Raw genomic sequence first — 23615 nt, 5'->3', positions numbered from 1 at the left:
GAAAGTATAACACAGCATTGGGGTCTAATAAAAAGCCTAGGCCATTCTTCAGCTCAGAGGAAATTGATTTTTTTTCTCTCTAAAGAACAAGCATAGTTGTGGTCTGAAATGAACACTAGAGGCATGAAGGGATCAAAAAGGAGGCAAGGAATTCCTGTTCCAGAGAACAGAATAGAGCACTGCAATCCACCAACAGGAAATAACGAGAGACTGAGGAATAAAATCCATATTTGATATGAAAGCAAACAGGAAAATCCTGTAAGGCTGACAGATTATGAGAGCTAAATCTAGGCACATGTAGAACAAAAAATAAAAAGCAAGGAAATTTAAATTCTCCATGACTCTCTTTAGTTTTATTTTTTCTCTGAGCAGGCTCCCTGAGAGCAAGTTTCCTTGAGTTGGCATCAACCAATGGACATGAAACTTCTAGAACAAATTCATAAAGGAACAAAAGAAAGTCTGCATCTCAAGAGGTTCTCTGTGAAGAACCTGCCAGAAACATGCCACAGCCTCTCATATTCAACACTGGTCTTATAGTCCCAGATGGCTAGTTCTGAGAGTTATATTACACAGCATCTGTGTTCAACCAGATAGCTAGGAATGTAGGGATCAAGATGGTCTCCTAGGGACGCAGCAGCAGACACAGTTTTGACTAATGAGAAGATTGCTTCATTAAATGAATGAGTCTGCCAAGCTCTGGTCCATGTGTCCAAGCTTCTGACTTGTTAATTGCTAGAATCATCTATGTTTTCCAGAGAGAGAACTACCTGCACAGAGCCTTCTCTATTTTGTGCAGATGAGATTTCCTCCGGTCAGCGGGATCACCTGCCAAATCAGCTGTCTCACGGCATTAACTGAAAAGAACGGGGAAGAAAAGAGCTTCTATCCTCTCCTTTGCTGACTCTGGCTGAATCAGGGTTGGCCCACCCATCACTGTCACTTCTCTTGCCTTCACCGAGTGAAGTCATTAGCTCTGCTGTGCGCCCGCACGAAAGCTTCTGGGGAACTTCAAACCCAAAGCTACCCTCTTGCAAGCTATGATGAATTCAGAAAGGAGAAGAAAAGTGATTTCAGGTTTAGATTGCCTCTCAACCCTTCAACTTTCCAAAGTTGCCATTCAGCTTTCCAAAGCTTCAGTAAAAAGAGGACATGAGCCCAACTGAGCTATCCATCAAGTGAGGAAACAAGAGAGGCATGTTCAAACATGCAAGGTCATAAATGTTTACTTTCCATCACACGGTCTCACCAAGTTACTGGATGATGTGGAAAAAGAAGAAGGAGAAGGAAGAGGAGGGGTAGGGGTGGGGGGAAGAGAAGTGGAGGAGGATTACAAACAACAAGGAAGATGGGACACAGTAAAGAGGACAGTCAATGAAGAAGAGAAGAGAAGAGGGTCCCAGAGTGACAGCTGTGGCACCACTCAGATTAGAGTGTATCAAAGGCTCCAGGCCAGGCATTGTCACCAATAAGAACAGCAGATAAATCGGATCATTCTAGAAACCTAAAACACTAATTCAAAATAATAATCTCATCCCTATGTTTACTGCAGTGTTATTTACAATAGCCAAGCTACGGAAACAGCCCAAGTGTCCATCAATAGACAAGTGGATAAGAAAGCTGTGGTAGACGTATACAATGGAATATTACTCAGCCATGAAAAAGAATGGAATCTTACCATTTGCAGCACTATGGATGGACCTAGAAGGTATTAAGCTAAGTGAAATAAGTCAGTCAGAGAAAGACAAATACCATGTGATCTCACTTATATGTGGAATTTAAAGAACAAAATAAATAAACAAAATAGAAACAGACTTATAGACACAGGGAACAGACTGATGTTTGCCAGAGTAGAGGGGGTTTGGGGGACTGGGTGAAAAAGGTGAAGGCATTAAGAAGAACAAATTGGTAGTTACAAAACAGTCACCGGGATGTAAAGCTCAGCATAGGGAATGTAGTCAGTAATACTGTAATAAGTATCTATGCTGCCAGCTGGGCACTGGAAATATTAGGAGGAACACTTTGTAAAGTAGCTGATTGTCTAACCACCATGGTGTGCACCCGAAACCAAATAATGTTGAATGTAAACTGTAAAAAGAAAGAAAGGGGGAAGGAGGAAGGAAGGAAGGAAGGAAGAAAAGAAAGAAAGAAAGAAAGAAAGAAAGAAAGAAAGAAAGAAAGAAAGAAAGAAAGAAAGAAAGAAAGAAAGAAAGGAAGGAAGAAAGAAAGGAAGAAAGAAATGCAGACGTACTTAGCTATGGAAAAAAATGTCACCATTCTAACATGAGTTTTAGACAATTAAGGGTTAAATTTTAAAAGGAAATGTGTTGATAACTAGATAAAGTCAATGAAGGAATCTGGTGTTCTCAGTGAAAGCTGCTTCTGGGAAAACAAAATTCTCTTTGATACTGCACCTTAAAGGACTGTAGCTACTTACCTTAGGAAGATATCCATCATTTTCTTATACTCACATAGTACCTTAATATTGTAAATTGATACACTTATCTTTATTCTGATGAAAATTCAGAGAGGTTATGATTGGCCCAAGGTCATACAGTAAGTCATTAGTGCCAAACCTCTGTCCCTAAAGGCCAATGCGGAGCCTCTTTATCCACCCAGAATTTGGAAGCCGAGCCTCAGAACCAGTAACCACACAGGATTGCCATCCCTGCACATGGGGGCACTTTTGGTCACTACCAGTGATGTGCAGGAGGCAGATCACCCACATCTTGCCTCTTTTGACACTGAAAGGTGACTGACTGGCTGGCGCCAAAGATGGTTCCCGTGGCCACGATACAGACCCAGATCACTGGCCACAATGGGAAGTGAGCTCCTGACCCTGCCCTCATCACAGCCACAGAGACTTGCCTATGACCCCTGTGCCCTCTTCTTGGGCTAGATGGGCAGCCAGACCCCAGTGCCCAGGCGCACTTGGTCTGGCCCTTTTACTCATCACCCAAATGTGGTGATGCCTGAAGTCCAAGCTTAAAGAGTAAGGATCAAGGTTTGTGGCTAGATGGTCCTAACTGGGACACACAGACCCTTTATTTCCTTCTCGACAGTTAAAAAATGACGCTCCAATGGATGAAGCACAGCCAGGGAGCTTCACAAGCGTGAGAACAAAAGAATCATATCATCCTTCATCAAGACTCTTTCAGGGGGGAAGTGCTTTGCGTTGGATCTAAAAATGGAAGAGCCCTGAAATACTCGATGGCTGCATTCACGTCTCTCCTGAAAATACTTCAAGAAAGTGAAAGGGCTACCTTAGGACCATGCCACCATCCGGGAAGCTTTTCCATTCCTCCAAATGACAGTCATTCTTTCTGTCTTGTCTCCTGGCCTGTTCACAGTTTGTCCCACCCATCTGACCCTCAGCTTTCACTATTTCATAACTATATTTACGTTTCCACATGGAAAGGTAGTATCTCCCCAAACATGGAGACTAACACGATGGTAGGCACAAGAGGAAGGCCTAGAGCCCTGATCCCCTCACCTTCCTTTTCTCCCTCTCGTTTCCCCAAAGAGGGGAATCACCAAGGAGCTTTTGGGCCTCTGCATCTGCTTTCAGTGTCCTGGGAGGACCCTTGGGAAGTCTGGCCAATAATGAATGAAGGCTGAGTGACTAGGACAAGCGAAGGGCAGAGCTGACATATTCCTTCCCGGCCTGTGTCGCTCTCCTAGCCACAAATCCAGTTCTTGGTTTAAAAGAATTATCATCATCATTTAGCGCCCGGGTCACCATAATGCCTTGTGCAATGCTGTAAAAGGGGACTCTGTTAGGCGAGGATCGTTACTGTAACTGTTCACAGTTCACTTTCTTGGAACGTCCTTCCTTCTAGCTCTGAAGCAAGGCCTGGCACAAATAGAAGGAATGAGAAGGCCCTGCGTCTGCTTCTTATCCTGGGAAGGTCAGAGCCAATCACAGACCAGGAGGAAAGAAGCGGTTTCATTAACATTGACATAGAACCTTCAGGAAAACGTCCAACCCACAGGAGAACAAGATCCTTGCTTTTGCCTTGACACAGGCCTAAAAATGCCTGCATCTGGCCAAGGAGTCTCAATGGCCTTGTCAGCCAAGGGGGAAAAAAACCAGCCTTCCACATTCCCACCAAATATTCTCATTCCTACCAAGTCTACAACACAGTCGAGTTTATTCACCATCCGCCTGGTTTCTAAACTCGCTTTGGCTAGTGGCTAAGGGACACATTTCTGGCTCCTTGATAATAGGACCTGGCTTCCGTCCTGAGAATAAAACTTTGCTTTAGGAACGTGGGTATCTTCCTGTTGAACTGCTTTGGTGAATTACATACCCCCTGACGGCATGTGCAGGTGACACAAGAGAAATAACTTACATTCCTACTGACTTGTCTTCTTTAAAAGACTTACCCTCGCCTCTGGAAATGCTTTCCTAGTGGTTCATGAAAGACTTAAGCCCGGCTTTGCCTGACCTTCGATGGGGACTGTGGTTGACACCCCAAATCTACTCTCTCCTTCTTCTAGAGCAGGAGAATGGGGCTCTTGACTGCACAGACAACATTCTGAGCCCCCTACGTGTTGTCCTGTGACTAAGTGCTGGTTAATGGGTTATGCAAGGAAGTGACGTGTTCAGCTTTCATGAGTACCCTTCAAGGGGAAGACACTGCCGTCCCTCTCTGGTTTTCACTCGATGGCTGGAACGCATCCCTAGTAATGAGACATCTTGGATCATACAATTAAGGATGATGCCTCATGGAGGGTGGAGAAGCAATGGAGAAGGATCCTGGGTCTCTGAAAATGTGTGGATTAGAGCCACTGCACCAGCTCAGACTTTTTAAAGAAGAAATAATCTTCCATTTTTAAAGTCTGGGTTTATTTATTTTTTGCCAGTGCTGTTTTGGTCTCTGTCAGTTTCTGATTAATAAAAGGGCTCCTACAATGAACAAAGCTATGCAGTAGCACCATAGAGAACCAATAATTGCCCCTGGCTACCACCACCACCACCCTCCTCTCACTGCTCAGTAACAAGAGTGGATTCTGGGTAAGGGCTCTTGGTCGTTGGTGCTCACAGGGACAGCAACACAGAGGGTGCTGGGGTGAGAACTGCAGCAATCAATTGCCTCTAACACTACCTGCAGAAGCCCTTAGAAACAAAACAAAGAAGCTGGTTATTTGCAGTGTTTCCCTGGGGGCGGTGCCACCCAATACCAACAGTACCTGCTTGCCTGCTGGAGAAGGCGAAGACGATGATGTCATCAAAGGTCCAGGTGTAGTCCTGGTGCGGGGGATAGAACATGAGCTTGTCAGAGGCTTCCTTCCTGAGGTCAATCAGGAGTGTGGAGTGGACCATGGGGACGGGAAAGCAGCCCGTCCTCTTCCATTCTCTGATCTGAAGGTAGTCTGGGGTCCGTTTATAGAAGCCCTGCAAAAGAGAAGCAGGGAGGCTATGTTCTCTCATCTGAGACTTCATCTCTCATGGTCATCTGCCAGCCGATTCCTTCTAAGTCAGCACCAGTTAGGGTGAAGTCCCCAAGCAAAGTCACCTTCACTCTTTTTATCTTGGCCTAAGAATTTGGATTGAGCTCAAGAACTGCTATTTACAGATTAAATAATACTAAAAGGGTCCTGTTATCAGAAATAATTTTGGTTTTAGCCTATCTCTTGATTTAATAATTTCATAGAAGTACATTTTATGTTGACTTATGATTAAAGCATGAGTATGAAGAGGTGGCAAAGCCAAGCAATGAAGGTGTCTGCTGGCCTGAGTTCAAATCCCACCTCTGCTACTTATTGTCTGCATGTATTGGTCAGAGTACTCAACCTAGTTCCTCGTCTGTAAAACAGAAGTGATGGCCCTTTCCACTGCATGGGGATTTCATAGAAGTACATTTTATGTTGACTTATGATTAAAGCATGAGTATGAAGAGGTGGCAAAGCCAAGCAATGAAGGTATCTGCTGGCCTGAGTTCAAATCCCACCTCTGCTACTTATTATCTGCGTGTATTGGTCAGAGTACTCAACCTAGTTCCTCGTCTGTAAAACAGAAGTGACGGCCCTTTCCATTCCATGGGGATGCCTTAACAATTCAGAGTGCTTATAATAGTGTTAGCACCAAGAAAGCATCATTGGCTATTATATTTTTAACTCAACATGCAGTACTGAGACATAGAAATAGGGTCTTCTTTCTATGAAGTTATTTATTCAATATTCTGGTGGAGCTGTCACTGCTCAAAAGAATTCCCCTTTGGAAAGTTCCTTGTGGGCAAGCACACAGGGCAACCAATCCCTTGACTTTGTGGCCACATTTTCTGTTGTGATGTCAGGGCCCACACACAAGGCATTGCAGCCTCTTTCACGCCTCGGGCAACCCCTTGCAGTGGTTCTCAACCTTCCTAATGCCGTGACCCTTGAATACAGTTCCTCATGTTGTGGTGACCCCCAACCATAGAATTATTTTCGTTGCTACTTCATAACTGTAATTTTGCTACTGTTATGAATCGTCATGTAAATATCTGATATGCAGGATGTATTTTCATACTTTGAAAACTGTGGTTCATTATAGGGAGTATTATTAGTAGTATAATTTTTTATTAGCTTTCAAATGAAGGATCACTTAATATTCTTAAGTTAGAACATGGGTTCTCCTAATACTTCAACTTGAAAACATTTTTTCCCAAGGGATAAAGGGAAGGCTGGTCAAATACAAAGTTCTAGACAGCTTAGGCACAATATTCTCAGAATGAGAAGCTTGGAAATTTCATGATGATGATGAATCACTGAATATCCCGGGGAGCAGAGAAAGGGAGTTAACATGCCTCCTGCAGACAGGCAGAGGTGAAAACTGTGTCTTTTTTCCCCACATAAGTTGAATGTTGTTGGTAATAATTTTTGTTCACTGGCCAGACAACAACACTAGGGTCGCTTCTTTTGGATGCTCTGGAGACCAGGGCCTGCCTGAAGCACATGACGTCATTGACTGCCCCAGCAGAAGCCTGACGGGACGGAGCCAAGAGTAGAGGGGTAGAAATTAGAATTGCCCCTAAAGTGTTCAAATTTTTACTTTAAAAAAATCCTCACCCGAGAATATGGTTATTGATTTTAAAGCGAGAGGGAGGGAGGGAGGGAGAGAAACATCAATGTGAAAAACATTGATTGGTTGCCTCCCACATGCACTTAATATGGTTATTGATTTTAAAGCGAGAGGGAGGGCGAAAGGGAGGGAGAGAAACACCAATGTGAAAAACATCGATTGGTTGCCTCCTACATGCACTCGACCAGGGGATCCAACCCATAACGTAGGTATGTGCCCCGACTGGAAATCGAACCCCAAACCATTTTGGTGTACAGGATGATGCTCCAACTGAGTCACACTAGCCGGGGCCAGGTTTTTACTCTTATTGTACAAAATAAGTGAGCAATTTCTCCTATTTGCTCTTCATGATGAAAGCAAACAAGAAGGTAATTGAAACCTGGAGGCTGCCGTGCCTAGAATAATCCACCCTTACGGCTGATGTCACAGCATAACTCATTAAAAACAACCGAGTGATTCTGCCACGCGAGACACTGCAGATCATTAACTAAGAGTGTGTGGATTCAAATGCACCTAAATAACGTTCCAGACCAAGAACTGAATGACTTGTACAAATATGAACTTAATGCTTCCCTAGAAGAGATGTGGCTAATAACATGCATTTGAAACCTCTTGGGACTGTGGGAAATACTGTAGCGAAAGAGGAATGCCTCGTCCAGTAGTGTGCTAGAGCCACTGACTATTATGTTTTCAGGAACTGTGCAAGCCAGTTGACATGTTGACAGCTGTAAAAATAAAAATCAAGTTAATGCCACCATCTAACAGAACCGCAGATGTCAGCTATGCATATTTTTAATAATTATCTCATCAAGTAGCTACACTGCAATTTACTTAACCTTTCCCTTAGCTTAAACAACATTTAAGTAGTCTGCATGGTGGGAGTAACTTACACCACGAAAACTGGCAAATGTTACCAATCAGGATTTCCCTCCCACACGGAGCCAGTTATTAAACATTTATCATTTGGCCCCAAACCAAACAAAATATAAAAGAGGGACTCACAATTTTAGCCCCTTGGGTCTGAGACCACATCTAACATATAGATATATTTTTCCTTAAGCACATCTTTATTCTATATTGATATATACGACATTGATCAGTTTATCTCTTGCATTTATTAACTAAAGAGTAAAACTATAACCAGCCGTAAGCATTCACTGTAACAGATCTCTAGACTTTAAAGATTTTACAGTGGAAAAGAGAGGTGATGGAAATAAAAGAATTCTGATTTTAACATGAATTTTGTAAAAACAAGCTACCATAGCAGTTCTAATTATTGGATCTCTTTAGAAATAAATTTGGCAACATATATCAAAGGTCATAAAAATATTTATACTCTTTGACTAAGTAATTCCACTTCTAAGAAGCTATCCTAAAGAAATTATATTAAATACAAAAAGTTATACTAATCATTACGATCCTTATAATAGTTAAAAGTTGCAAACAACTTAAATGTTTTTAAACTAAGAGAAAGGTTAAGTTGCACTATAGCCACTTGATATAGTTATTAAGGAAATGCACACTGTTATCTATGATGTTAGAGTGGTGGGGGTTAACATAATATTTTTATCTTTTTTCATTTTTAAATTTTTCTATAGTATTCTTATGATAGTGTTAATGACAAAAAAACACACAAACAAAAACAAAAAAATCAAACACACCACCTATTAAATTTTTTTAAAAAATCTCTGAGTCAGAAAGAAAAAAAGTACAAATCCCAGCAAGCTTTATTGGTTCATTTAAGCTTCTAATGCTAAAGTCACTAGAATGTTTTCTTCATAATTCATTAATTCAGAAGCACTGACTGGGTTGTGGCATTGGATCTAGATATATCTCCCTTCCTGAAAATGCTTGCTCTGAAATGGCATGCATCTTTCAAAGGAGGAAATGAGAAAAAGGTTAATAGGGCTACTGGTGACTCAGAGCCGCCTTGTTAAAACTCATGGCTTTCACTCCTTAGCCAAAGACTTGCCTGAGGTGTGATTCCGCACCAGAAATTGGAGTACAGGCCCCGAGACTCCAGCATGGGGGCCACGATGGTTTTGTTTTCGGCAATCAGTAGATTGAGGGTCTGTGGATTAGTCAGGAAGTTGTCAACATCTATGAACTAGGAAAAGAAAAAGATAAAGTCAGGTGAAAAGATACTTGTCGTCATGGGTTCAAGAGTAACCTCCTGAAGGATCCACCTCCCGCGGATGTCAGGTGAAAAGATACTTGTCGTCATGGGTTCTGGAGTAACCCAACACCTCCCGCGGGTCACAGAGGCTGGCTCATGAGATATGGCACCAGTTATCTATGTTCTCCTTACGGGAGCTCACTGCACAGGATGGCTTTCATTCAGACTAAACACACTTAGTCTAACTTCTACATGTTCAGCTCCGCAAAAGGCACCATGCAATGAATTGGTGTTACCACTCTGGAGACACAGGCAACCAGGACCCAACCCACAATATTCAAAAGAGAAATGGGAACTATAGCTGCTTAAGAAGCTGTCCTTTCCAGTGGAGAGAGGTTCATGGAGGACGAGGATGGAACAACATATTGACTCCTGATCATCAAGTCCAGCACATTCTGGACCACCTCACAGTTCTAACGGAAGTGATGGAACCTCTAACCGAAGTGATGGAAATTCACCACCAGAGCCCAGCATCATGGGGAGCAACCAGGAAGCCAAGAAAGAGATGCCATTTCCCCAAGTCACTCAGGAGCAAAATGGAACGGCGTTTCAGAGCTGTTCAGTTGAATCTCCTTTTATAAATTAATTTAATGCCTCTGAAAAGTTATTAAGACTATATTATTTTACCTACAGCATCTCCCATGAGCTACAAAGATTTGGATTTTTATGCCTGTTCTGTGAAAGAGAGTGAATAATTCAAGAGCTTGTTTGCTTACTGAAAATGCATGTCCGAAGTGGGTCTGAGATGAAATCCGGGTATTTCAATATTAAATTCCCAACATTTCCTCCGTGCCTTTATTAAAAAGTGGAGAAGGTAGGGCCTAAACATAAGATTGTTTTACTTGATCCCACAGTCTTAGTTTTCGGACAACTGATCTGGACATATTCTAGATAACAGTTGTCAAGAAATCAAACATCTGATTTTACCAGAATGTAGTCTGACCATTTTTCCCTCGCAGTTCGAAGCGCTGCCTGTCGTAGTTTCATCACGTGGGCAAACCGGGAGGCCGGCCAGTGCTTTGGACCAATTTCATCAGGATAAGACCTAAAATAATAATAAATCATAGTAGTAGTAGTGGCAGCTTTAATTACTGAGTGCCTATATATTCCAGGCACTATGTAGAAGCTCACTGAATCTTCCACTCACCCTCGCTTGAAGTAGATACTATTCTTGTTAGTATCATCCCCACATACACATAAAGAAACTGGAGCAAGGAGAGAGCAAAGACTTCTGCTTACCGTACACAAGAATCTTTATGTGAAATAGTTCAGTGGGTTCTAAAGGGAACCCGCCGAGTCCCTACTAGGTAAGTAGAATTGTTTCTGAGTATCCAAGAGGTATTGGTTTCAGGACCACCATGGTTACCAACATCTGTGGATGCTCAAGTTCCTTCTATAAAATGGTGAAGCATTTGCATATAACCTGCACACATTTTCCCATATATTTTAAATGTTTTCTAAAGATTATTTTGAATACCCAGAACAATATAAATGCTATGTAAATAGTTGTTATCCTTTATTGTTTAGGGAATAATGACTAGAAAAAGTTTGTACATGATCAGTATAGATGCATTGTAGATGCATTGTAGATACACTGTACACACACCAGCAAAAAATGATAATTTTTTTTCTGAATACTTTTGATCCACAGTTGAATTGCAGATATGGGACCCACCTACTGTATTACTATTCTCCCCATTTCACAGATGAAGAAATTGGTATAGAGCAGTTTGAGCCATTTGCTTAATGCTATGTAGTTAATAAAGGGCACAGTCAGGATTTAAACCCAGGCATAACCCCAAAGTTCATGTTCCTAGATACTTCTTAAAATGCATTTTTGCCATCAGGTACATTTGGAAATTTGTAGCATAAAAATGTGAGTTTCCCAGGGGAAAGGATGCCACAGAAGCGAACACATGGCTGTATCCGGGTGAAGGGAGGTCATGGAGCAATGCGTAGTCCTTGGGATCTCCATCAGCATCCTCAGAAAGGCCGGCCTCAGGCTCTCTCATGGCCACACAGGCCGATGGGTGCTGTGCCCTCGAGAACCCTTCTGAAAACTCCTAATTCGCATGGGCATTGACATTGCCACAGTGGCCCAAACCGGCCACCACTTCAAGGTCTTAGAGCTGTGCTGGTAGTACACGAGCCTCGGAGAATGAAAAACCGCAAAAACTATACAAATAGGATGAATAAAACTATGTACTGCACAGAAATTCTCTGGGATGCCTTCCCCTATTATTGCTTCAAGGAAAAGCAGTGCAATTCCTGTTTTGCTGAATCTATCACCCCCTCCCAAATGCCTCTCCTAATATTTTTCACACTGACCTTGGCATACAACATATTTAGTCAAAAACCGGTTATAGAGAAAATTACCAGGAGGCAAGGTAGGAACATAAAGTCTTTCAGGGCCATTCTAATGATGCCAAATTCCATTATAAGGGACTCCAAAAGGGTGTTCAAAAATGTTTATAGTGTTCAAATTTTGTAGTTAAATGTTGCTTGGTATATGGATCACAAGCTGGGATTTGAGATATGTATATACATGCATACACATATAATAAAAGAATTATATGCAGAGAGACTAGAAGGACAAAAATTTGTTCTGGAATGGCACTTAGCATACAAATTTGGCTTTCAATAAATGACTTATCCTGGGCAAAAATATAGGCAACTCAATTCATTCTACTTATACAGTTCTGTAAGCTGGAATTGTAGTAGCCTTGGGAATATGTACAACAGTAATATATTTACTCATTCACTCATTTGTTCAACAAGTGTTAATTTTGTGCCTGCCAAAAACTGCACTGGGGGAAATATAATTTGTGTACTTTAGCCCCTGACAAAGAACTCAGAAACTTGGAAAAATGCACAGGTTATATAGTTTATGTTCATGAAGTGTACGGTTGTATCTAAAAGAATGATGGAAAAAATAAGCAACACACGTGTTGAGAGAGAGAGAGAGAGGGGGGGCTCTGAAACTGAAATGACTGGCAACAGCTTTCAGTAGGAGGTGGGATTTGGGATAAGAATTGGTTATAAAGAAAGAAGGATCTTCTAGGAGAAGAAACCTACACCAGCAAAAGCTTTGGGTTGAAAATAAAAGGAACATTCTAGAAAAGCAGGCATTTTTGGGCAGAAGAATCAGGAAATGTGGGTGCATAGGTATGGGTGCTAAGTTTTTTAACAGAAAAACTAACCCATTAGTATTTTAGATAGATTGATTTGATAGCAAGATATGTAGAATGACTTGAAGATGGAAGCACCTAATTGGTCTGGTTAAGATTAGAAATAACCTAAATGCCCACCAGTAAGAGATTGATTATATAATTATGGTATTTCCATACAATGGATACTTTGCGGTCATAAAGATAAAGAAGAAGCTACTTAACTATAGAATGGTTACCAAGATATGGTAAGTGAAAAAGCAAGGTGTATATAAAAAGTATACACACTTTTCACTATGATACCTCAAGTAGAAAAGGTTTATACTCAAAATGTGAATCAATATTATCACTATTTTAAAACACAGACCGCCACGGTGATTTACTTGTGAACTCATGAGAACTGGAACTTGGCTGGGACCTGCTGGAGTAAAGAGGAAGGGAGGAAGATAAAGATCTGCCCAAGGAAGAAACTTACTAGAGATGCAGATGAAAAACAAAGAAAGGTCACAGGCGCCTCCAAGGCTGGAAGCCCGGATGGCTGGAAAACTGGTTAAGGGAGGAAGGGCCCGTAGTGAGTTCACAGAATGTCCTCTTGCTACTCACTCAGGCTCATCCATGGGCCTCCATTCCACGTAGTGATAGAGCCTCTGTACATTCTTCAGCCACTCCCTGAGGATTTCTGTTGTGTTATCCACATTGTGATCAGTGGCTGCCCTGCACGAGAGAAAGCACAACAGGTCAGGTATGCCATGCGAAGGAAGCGGGGGGAAGCCAGAAGACCCCAGATTAAGTGACAGGAGAATGACTAGTCCTAAAAACTGTACATAAGAAAACGATCCTCTCACAGTCCAAAAGGAACAATATATTTCTAAAGAGAGAGAGATACTACTTCAAATCATCCTGTGTCATTAGATTCTTAAACAAGGCTCGGCCAACAGCAGAGTAAATGGTGGTACTAAAACGGTGTATGCATGAAATGAATTAAGAAGCTACAGTAAATTCATTACTCTTCTTGGAAATCTTCCTGTTTGCTTTAATTTTCATTTATCCAAGATATAAACTCTGCCTTTTAACTTCACGAACAATTACCCTTAATTTAAGCAGTAATTCAGTTGCATTTTCATTTCAAGTTCATTTTTGCAGGGCCACAACAAAATTTCTAGCCAGTGCTTCTTTAAGCACATCCAATAGAAGGAAAAGCCACAATAATAGTTCCCAGGATAAAGCTCTAAATCTAAGGTATCCTCACAGATCCACTTTAGATTAACTTCACTTATAAGAGTACCATCGAAAGCCTTCAAATAATGCATACAAAGCTTATTTCTGTTCTACCTTGAGAAGTGTAACAAACTGATCCACTTATAAAGGTGCTTAGCTCGCCTATTCATACAAAAATATTTTCATATTGTATCACAAAGCAAACTCACACTGTGTATCAGATACACATCTAAAACAAAGTCAGAGCAGGTAGAAATGAAGAGATATACCAGTCGTGGAAAAGAAAGAGGGAAAGCATCATATAAGGTAGAATTCAGGCCAAAAAATTATAATTTTAAAGGATATAATTCACATCAGAGATATAATGAATGTGAGTATGTTTGTACCTTGATATAGTACAGGGGATGGCAAAGATTTTTCTTTAAGAGCTACAGAGTAAATATTTAGGCTTGCAGGCCATACACTCTGTCCCAGCTACTTCCTCTGCCATTGTAGCAGCAGAGCAATCATAAACACACAAAAAGGAATGAGCATTCTTGTATGCCAACCAAAACTTTATTTACAAAAGCAGGCAGCTAGTCTGCAGGCTGTAGTTTGTGAAATCCTGATATAGTGGAAAGTTAGAAATTGCAAGGAATTCTCTTCCAGTGGTAGATGGTGCAAATGGAAATGAAGTAAACATACAGAGAGGACCTATAGAAAACATTAGAGAGACTCTATCATCTTCTCACGTTCACATGGAACAGGCACAAAAATTGATCAACAATTATATGCCAAAGAAATACGATGATATTGAAATAATATCAACAGCATTCTCTGGTCACAGTGCAATAAAACTAGAGATTAGCAATAAAATAAAATCCAAAAGCATTCCATTAAAAAAGTCCCTATTAAACAACTGTTGAGTAAAAGAATAAATACAAATAAATTTCAGAACTTATACAAATGAATAATGAAAATACTATATATCACAATTTTGGGAGACGATTATAGCAGTGATCAGAGAAAATAGTAGTTTTATCTCCTTAAGTCAACCTAAATAAAGAAGTTGAATTCCCACTCAAAAAGCTAGAGAAAGAACAAGAAAACACACAAGCATAAAGAAATAAATAATAAAGATACAGGTAGAAAGTTACAAGGTAGAAAACAGAAAAAGAATAGAAGTAAATAAAAATGCTAAAAAAATTTTTGAGGCAAAGGAATTAACAAAGACAACCCACTCGTTGACCTAATCAAGACAACACAAATATAAAAATAAGAAATGACAAGGATAAGGGGATTGTGATTGATATGGAGGAACATTTGAAAATCATAAGCAATTACTTTGTACACATCAATGAAAAATAAAATTTAAAACTCAATATATTGGGAGATTTCCTAGGAAGATGCGTGTTAGCACAATTGACTCCAGTAGAAATACAGAACTTGAACAGAACCATTTCCATGGAAGAAATACAGAAAAACAACAACACTAAGGCCAAATGGTTTCCCAAGGGAATTTTACCAGATAGCTTAACAGATTAGATACTTCCAATGCTATGCGGCTTGTCCTCCAGAGCATCAGCGGGGGAAATCCAAGGTTTTTTTCGTAAGTCAGGTACCATGGATACCTGCACCTAACGAAGAAAGAGTCGTGGAAGAAAGAGATGTCTGAGATTCATTAAAGGTACGAAAAGTGCTTGGATTTTATGGGCAATTCAGCAGGTCCTTCTGGGAGAGAAAGCCATGGGCGTGATCAGCAGCAGTGGTTCCCTGGGAACAAGGCCTTGATAAGAGCAAATGAAGAGATGGCAATTTCAGTAAAGAGGACTTTGTTCAACCCAATCCATAATGGCTTTCCTTCTTTCTACTCGAGGTTTGGGAGGTCACTGCAGCTCCAAAAGTAACAAATGAAAATCTTTAATAGAATATTCAGGAATGTTCAAGAGAGAAAAAAAAATTTTGTTAAGCAAAGCAGAGTGGAACCCAATGCTAGACAGGGGATAGATTTCTGTAAAACACCGAGTAACCTGAAATAGATACAGAATTCAAGTCACACGTAAGTCGTCAAGTAGGAAAAAATGGGATAAGAGGTGTGCGACTATATTTGAAAAGTCCAATTTTGTCAGACGGATATTTGAACTGAAGCCAGTCTTGTTAAAAACCAAGGCTAACGTATCTGCTTTCAAGCCTCTCCTGGGAACCAGAACCAGAACCAGCTCCTCTCTTCAGAACAAGGTCTGAGAGGGCGGAAGACCACAGGCCTGCCTGGCATCCCACTAGCTGGAGCGGGAGAGCGGTGTGTGTGTGCAGCTGACAGTGCCGAGGGTCACCAGGGGAGCCCCTTGGACAAAGATGGGGTAACCTGAGGAGGTGGGAAAGTGGGAGAGAAAGCAGTGTGGGAGAGGGCCCCGAGCTCCATCTGGTTTTTGATTGTGCTGAGCTGTACACGGCAGCGAGAATTGCATGCACGGTGACACGCAGCTACATGCCACTAATGCCCAGCGAAACAGCCATGAAGGGCCCTGAGAGAGTCGGGCCATGGGTCTCCCAGTGTGAAGGCTGTCCAGGGAAATTCCTGAAACTGGGGATCGGCTCTAACGCATGTGATCCTTCACTCAAAATATTATGAGCGTGTTAAAACAAAACAAAAAATATCTTGACTACAAGGTCAGCCAAATGTTAGGAGAATTCTATATTATTACCTATAAATAGTGTAGGAGCATTTATACAGCATCTACTTCTTCCCTTGATTATGGTGTCTCCATTACCCAGGACTTAAATGCTCTCTGCCCTCCCTACACATGTATGCATTTCCTAATCAGGGGGACAAAGTTGGCCTTATTGTATGAAATTTATTCTCCTGGTATACATACTAGACAACTTCAAACTACTGACAAACCTCCTTAGATATTAGTGGCTTGGACCAGGCAAAGATAAATGCGTCTAATTCAAAACAGAAGCGTAGATTTTAAATACTCTTTTTATTGAGTTGAAAAATTTTCCTATATAGCAACTTCCTGGAATTATTAAGGTTCTCTCTGTTCTCGGGCTTCTGAGGAAAAGAAGAGGCCTTCTGGCTGTGGTTGGAGGCCCATCCACACTGGTCTTTGATGTGCAGGGCCAACCACTGTCCCAGAGGAAGGGCAGCGCTGACCACAGCAGCCCACCGAGAAAGGCCTGCACCCCCACTCCCCACGCCCTGACCCTCCAGTCCCAGCGAAGGCAGATCCACAAAAATCCAGGCAGACAGTTCTCACTGCCGCCTTGTACTCCCTCGGACACAAATGTGTTTCTGTTCAAATACATAATCATGAAAGCACGCAGGCTCTGGTCCATTCAGAGAACTGGGGAGAGAGATAGCAAAGGGCCAGATGCGAACTCCCTGGAGGAAACACGAGGCTTCAGTTAAAGGCTCCGTTTCCAGCACCCTGGAGAAGAATGCAGCTGCGCGGTGCCGGTCCTGCTGCGAGACTTCACGAGCACTGGACACAAAGCACTGTGAGGCTGAGATGGATTTTTCCATCAAGCCGGGAAGTGGAGGACATGGAATATGTGACCCGCTCAGAAGCCCAAGCATCTCCTCCATCACCTGACGCTCCTTCCAGGCTCGTGGGAAATGGGTGCTGTCTCAGGTCAGCCACCCTCCTCCCAGTCAGACCAGGAAAGGCACCCAGGGAGGGAACAGACATGGCTAAAGGATTCCTTGAAGAAAACAAACAAATGATGGGAAGAGACGTCGGCAAAGGTGATCTGCAAGTGATTTCCAGTCCTTGTTAAACCGGAAACCCACTGTTTGAGCGCACAAGCGTGCACTGGCTGGAAGACCATGCTCTTGGGAGTCCAAGACCGTTCAATCTTTGCCTCAATTCCCCAACCGGAGTGAAGTCACATTTCAATCAACAACTCCCTCCCTCTCTCTTCCCCGGGTCTCTCTGGCTCAGGATAAGATGGTGAGGACAGCTCAGCTCTTGAGCCTGCCAGTCCTCACATCATTCCTTTTCTTTGAAGGCCATGTTGGAACTTTGACTTCCCTCGATCTCTTAAGGAGCACCAGGACCTGCCATCACTTAAAGGTCTCTCTCCTCCACATCTAGGAGAGCTGCGGCCCTGATTCGGCTGCGTTGCTTGCAGTCGGTCCCCTCTCTGTCCATCAGTCTTGCTGGCTTCCTTTGGAGCTAGTGCCTGAAATGGAAGAGCTGGTAGAAACAGGTGCAAAATCCAGTTGGCCTCAAAGGGAAGTCAAGGCCATTTCTCATCATAATACTGCCCATCCACTTTCTGATTCTGCTTCTTCTTCCACTTCTCTAGCTCTGCATGTCAGCAAAAGCCCATTAGTCTCAGATTCAAAGTCAAATTAGGACAAAGGGAAACACACACCACACACAATCAGTAGGATGTGCAGGGATCTCCTTGGCTCATGGAGTTCCCTGGCCAGCAAGTGCATGGTCACTGCTACAGGGAAAAGCAAGAGCTCCTAGAGTGGACTAGTGAATAAACATGTCTGCAGGATGATAGAGCCATCCTACTTTGGCTGTAGCCCCTACATCCCCCAAATGAGTGGAGATTTCTCTGGTAATATCTAAACACCCTGACATTTCTCCTTATTCCAGGACAGTTTTCATTCCTCAGTCTTGGCTCTTAAACTAATAGCCAACCTGAAATAATTAGCACTGACTCATTTATTTTTACAAGGCCTACTAAGGTGTGAGGGTTAAACTCACATTGGTAATTGTAGGACCATGGGAGCCATATAAACACGTGGTTCGGGTCTCCCAGCAGGTGGAACAGAGATATTGAGGAAACAGTACTCTTGATCACATCTGCACTGACACTTGGGGAATGTTCTCAGCCTCCCTGCCACCCCAGAAAGTCTAGACTTCTGACACTACAGAGCAACAGAACTGCCATCGGGTGGGCAGGATGGAGGCATCGCTGTGTAGCAGTTGATCTTTGCTCCCTCCAGTGTCAAAATGCGTCCCGCAGAAGCTCAAGGGAAGAGTGGTGAGATGAACAACAAAATTAGTCACCACCTGGACTAATACCATGGACTCATACCATGACTAGTGAGTTGGCAAAAATAAATTTTCCAGCCCGAGACTTCAAAGACTGTCCTCTTTACTGTCTCTTGTTTTCATTCAGTAAGGAAGGCTCATTGGTGTAGATGTAGAAAATAAAGAGCTCCACCTTCAAATAAAACTCCACTTTTGGAAGCAACTAGTAAAATCCATTTTTAAGAAAGGTCATGTCATCAAGTCCCACCACTTCTGTTTCTGTCCTCAGGGACAGCCTCACCAGCAGCTGTGCTGCCAACGGGAAGAGATATGCTTGGCCACTTGGCAAAATATGATGATGGATACTTGCTTCCTGGGAACGGTATAGAGTTGTTTAAAATCTAGAATCCATCTTCTGGGTGGAAAGTTGATATGGATATGGTTAAGGATACAGATCTGGATTGTGAAGGCCAGAGATTTCTCCCCCAAAAAGCCTTTTTCTAAGTCCTACCAAGTCAATTAGTAGCAATTCTTTCTAATGAATGAAGAAATCTGTAAAACTCATTTCTCATGAACTCTCCTCACCAATAAAACAAATGTTTATACTCCCTCAACATCCTTTTTTGGTGTGTCATGCTTAATCCCAGAAATAATCACAGACTTCCCACACCTGAAGGTTGGGTAAGAGTGATGTAAAAAGAAATGTTTGATTCTGGAAAGGCAGTCAAACAACAAATGCATTTTATTCCTAAGGGCCAGAAAGAGAAATGGTAAAATCTGCCAATTGACCATGTAATAGTTAATTCAACATCAAGATGAACTTAATTAAACATATTACAAATGAGCCTTTTATTGATACCTTTGATTCTAAGCTATAGTTTTCCTCTCTTGGTGTTAAAACCCCTTACCTTTATAATATGTAGTATCCCATTTCAAGCTTCATTTAGTCATTATTTTGATCTCCCCATTTTATAGAAGAGAAGGCTGGGGATGACAGGTTATGACTTGCACAAGTCATGCAAATGGTGGGCATTAGATTTGGACTTTTTCTTCAGGCCTTTGATACTCTATTCCAACCTTCTCTCACACTCCCCCCACCACACTCACCCACAAAGAGTGAATGCTCACCTGTCAGAAGAAATTATCTGCCTTGTCAAGGACATTAATAAACACGACCAATATGAAAAATCTCAGTATGAATAATTTCAGGGGGACTTTTCGCAATCCAACCCAATGCCTACAAAGGCTGAACATAGATAACAAATGTGCTATGTATGAGCTAACAGTGTGAGCATAATGTTTTCAAGGTTCATCCATGTTGTAGTATTATCAGTACTTCATTCCTTTTTATGACTACATACTACTCCACTGAATGGATATACCACACTCGTTTATCCATTGATCACTAGGTGGACATTTGGGTTGTTTTCACTTTTTACTTTTATGAGTATTGCTGCTATGAACCTTCATATGCAAATTTTTGGGTGCACATATTTTGTCATTTCCCTTGGGATTGTTGCTCACACTCTGGAACTCTGGAGTCCTCCATTTGAGAAAAACAAACTGGTGAATAATTCTACAAAATAATATATTTTGCCAGATCATGGCAGGTATTGCCTTTAGCATGAACCTATCCTTTTAATTCCTCAAAGGAAGGAAATGCTGAAAATACTATGAAGTGTTGGCCTACTTTATTCCATTTTCATGCACAGGTTCAGCTACCACATAGGATGGGTTTTCTGGGAAAGGTGTGATTTCTAACATCCTGACCGATTTACTGGCAAATTTCATTTATACTTCTCAGACAAATGTGTCCGATTTCTCCTTCTTCTTCTTCTTCTTCTTATTATTATTAAATATTTTTAAATGTTGACATTATTGTAGGAGTCCCCCTCTTTCTCCCCTTTGCCCACCTCCACACCTCCTACCCCTTCCTTGGCCTTTACCAAATTATTGTCCATGTCCATGGGGTCTGCATGTATCATGTGTCCAAATTTCTCACTCAAAAACTATGTCTGGCGTATAGTAAACATTTAGCACAGGCTTATTGAATGAGTCAGTAAGTGCTCGCATAAATGAATGACAAAATAAAAATATACTCTCCATGTTTACTAAGGGCCTGCCACATAAGCAAAAGCAGCAGCGAATCTAAGAGAAAAATGCTAACCCCCCTAAAGCATTTTGACTTATTAAGAAGCCATCAGACTTCTGCTATCGCCCATTTCCCCCCTAAAAAAGGCGGGCTGGACACATGAGCAAAGACCAGAAAATGTCCAATTTGCCACAGAGTCACCTACAATGAGAACTTGGCTCCAGCTAACGAAACATTTCAGTTCAGTGCATTGCTATAGCTTAAACCTGTTGTCTTGGTTCCAGTAATAACAGGCCTGGCTAGCTCCGAAGGGAGAGAGAAAATGTTTGCCTTGAGTTTACCTGCTGTAAAAAGTTTTAAGTCTGGCCTTCCCACGTCACTTCATTTGAGATTTTTTTCACTGGGAGGTGGCGGGGGGATACTGTTTGGCAGATGTTAGCTCCTGTTCATTTTCTATAATCACACTCAGGCAGACTGCAGAGGCCGAGACATATTGGTGAGGAGGTTCGAGTTATTTACTCTTGTCCATGGTGTCAGGCTATTCTGATGGTATTTTTTCCTCCATCTCTATTATGGAAAACTGCTGTCAGAAGGGAGGAACGGCCTGTGCTCCGGACATTTCCAGGATCCACGTGTGTTTGTCACGTGTTGCCGGGGAGGGAACCATGCACAAATCCCCAGTACAGAGCAGTTTTCCTTCTTTATCACTCACTCCGCTTCTGCAGGCAGCAAAGTGGCAGGAGCAAACAGCCGAGGGCTCACTACTGGTCAGGCACTGACCTGGAACCCTTGACTGGTAACCTCTCGTTTCATCACAACTCTGCTGTGTATTCTCATCAATCCCATTAGAAAGATGAGGAAAAGCAGGTCCAGAGAGATGACACCTCACATCCAAACCTCAGAAGCAATGGCGTCAGAGAGCAGGGCTCAGAGGACTGTCTCGTTAACCACTCCTGGGGCTTCTTCTGCAATTGTACTTTGGAGTGAGGTTTGAAACAGAGAGAAATATTTTAAAGAAGGCAGAGAGTAAATCGCAGTTGTGTCTTCAAAGTGCTAGATCTAGCGTGGGCTTGTGCGCTGAGTAAAACTGCCGCAGCCGCAGGCATTTCAGTTATTTCTGAGCCCCCAGGGGTCACTGGCCCTCTTCCTGCCTCAGGAACAGACAGACTCTACCAAGCCCTCCTACTTTTCAATAATGCCTTGATCAGCAAATGGCTCTTATCAATAACTGGTTGATTTCACTCTTTGCTGTTTCCCAAGCTTTCTGTGATCTCGGTGATCTCCTCTCTAGCAGAGAGGTTTAAGGATCTTTGCCTTTGCTGTAAAAGGAGAAATAAGGTTTAGGGAAAAAATAACGGAGACACCAACTTTTCAAAAGCCTGGCACGAATGTCACCTGGTGACTGTGGGAGGTAGGATCCTGGGTCCTAGACTTCCAAGGTACTGAAGCCTTCCCTGACCTCCCCACGTGGGTCAAATCCCCTGGTGGTCAGTTCTTTTGGTGCCACACACCTCTTCTCTCTAGTACGCATCACAGTTGCAAGTTGATTCTTAGTTCTGTGGTATTGCGTAATCTATTTCTCCCTACTGTCTATAAGGTTTGTGAAGGTGGGGATGTGATTGTCTTTGCTCATCATTGTAGCTTCAAGCCCAGGACAGTGCCTGGCATGGGCACGGAGTAAAAGTGTTGTTCAATGAATAAACTGAGTGCAAGATTGCTGTCCCCATCCTTCTTTCTAAGCACTAACTAGTTAAAGTGTGGATATGATACCCGTAAAAACAAAACATGTAATGATACAAGTGTGGGGAAATATCTTTGGGGGCACTTCCATTCTGTTTCCTAATCCATATCTGGCAAGAGTGAGTTTAAGCAGACCCTGGGCATAAACATGGGGGTAGGTACTGTTCGGTATTGAGCTGGTGGAACGCTCTGATGGAGCCCAATCATCTGTCCGGGGGGAAGTGGGGAACATGATCAATCGCTCTGAAGGCAGCATCCAGAAGACACTTGGCCAGGGCAGAGTTCAAGCAAATGTCATTGTCGTCGATGGTAAACATGGCAACAGGTGAGTCATCCTTCTTCCCGGCTTTCATTAGGGTGTGTCCTCTGAGCCAAATTAGAAATCCAGCAACAGGCCTTGGCACTCATCATTATAAACAGAGTCCAGATCCCGCCAACAAAGGGAGAAAGCTGCAACGTCCTTTTCAGACTGAGAAGAGGGTGCGATGGCTTCCCCAGGTCCCAGCAGGACTTCCTGCTCTTCCTTCCCCAGTCGCAAGCCAGGCCACGTCAAAGGCACGCTTCAGCCTTCAGCTGCTGCCACGTTCTCCTAGAGGCACCGTGGGAACAGAGCCAATGATGCCCAACATTGCAAGTTCACGTCCCCAGAATCTTCCAATGTTTCAGTTCACGTTTTCTATAAATGATATCATGGCATGTCGCTGATGAAATTCTCACTTTCGTTCCCGCATAGCCGGCATTTGGAGAGGGATTTGGGCATTGCCAGAGCCAGATTCAAACTCACCGACCCCAGTTTCTTCCGCAGAGGATCAGAGCACAGTTTCAGATGAACAACATTTTCAGCAGAACAACTGTTGGCAGGAAGACCTGACAGAGCCCTTTGGTACAATGCAGTTATACTCAAGAAGGAGGATTTGGTCAAATGAATCATGTGTGTTTTCTCCTTTAAAACCCACAACATTCTAGGAAGTAGGTATTCTCCCCATCTTATGAATGAGAAAGCAGTCACAAAGCTAGTAAAGGATGAACCCAGGATTAAGCCACTCAAAATCCTGGGTTCAGTGCTCAATACAGAGACCCCCAAATCAGGACCAGTGAGACACATTGGAGAGAAAACTCAATGAAGATGCAATAAGGAGACCCAGCCCGAAACATTGCACTCACAGCTCTGGGAAGGAAAGGCTAT

The 23615-nt window shown here is 42.4% G+C and overlaps 1 protein-coding gene across 4 annotated transcripts in view; it reads right to left on the bottom strand.

Moving 5' to 3' along the window:
- Positions 1 to 13149, bottom strand: part of COLGALT2 (collagen beta(1-O)galactosyltransferase 2) — a 33658-nt gene extending 20509 nt beyond the window's left edge. For 2 of the 4 annotated variants that reach the window (XM_015569961.1, XM_015569960.1), the window contains exons 1-4: positions 13010 to 13112; positions 10167 to 10284; positions 9036 to 9170; positions 5191 to 5395 (exon numbers count right to left, since the gene is read on the bottom strand). In XM_015569961.1, coding sequence (XP_015425447.1) covers positions 5191 to 5395; positions 9036 to 9170; positions 10167 to 10284; positions 13010 to 13023 — 472 coding nt within the window. In that variant the 5' untranslated portion in view covers positions 13024 to 13112. Of the gene's footprint in view, positions 1 to 5190; positions 5396 to 9035; positions 9171 to 10166; positions 10285 to 13009 lie in introns of all 4 variants that reach the window. The other 2 variants (XM_015569962.1, XM_015569959.1) reach the window with 2 other exon arrangements.
- Positions 13150 to 23615: the final 10466 nt, after the last annotated feature.

This window comes from Myotis davidii, unplaced genomic scaffold (genome assembly GCF_000327345.1).
Source record: "Myotis davidii unplaced genomic scaffold, ASM32734v1 scaffold362, whole genome shotgun sequence".
Lineage (NCBI taxonomy): Eukaryota > Metazoa > Chordata > Mammalia > Chiroptera > Vespertilionidae > Myotis > Myotis davidii.
Note: the sequence above shows the minus strand (reverse complement) of the source record. Positions and strands in the feature narration are given on the sequence as shown.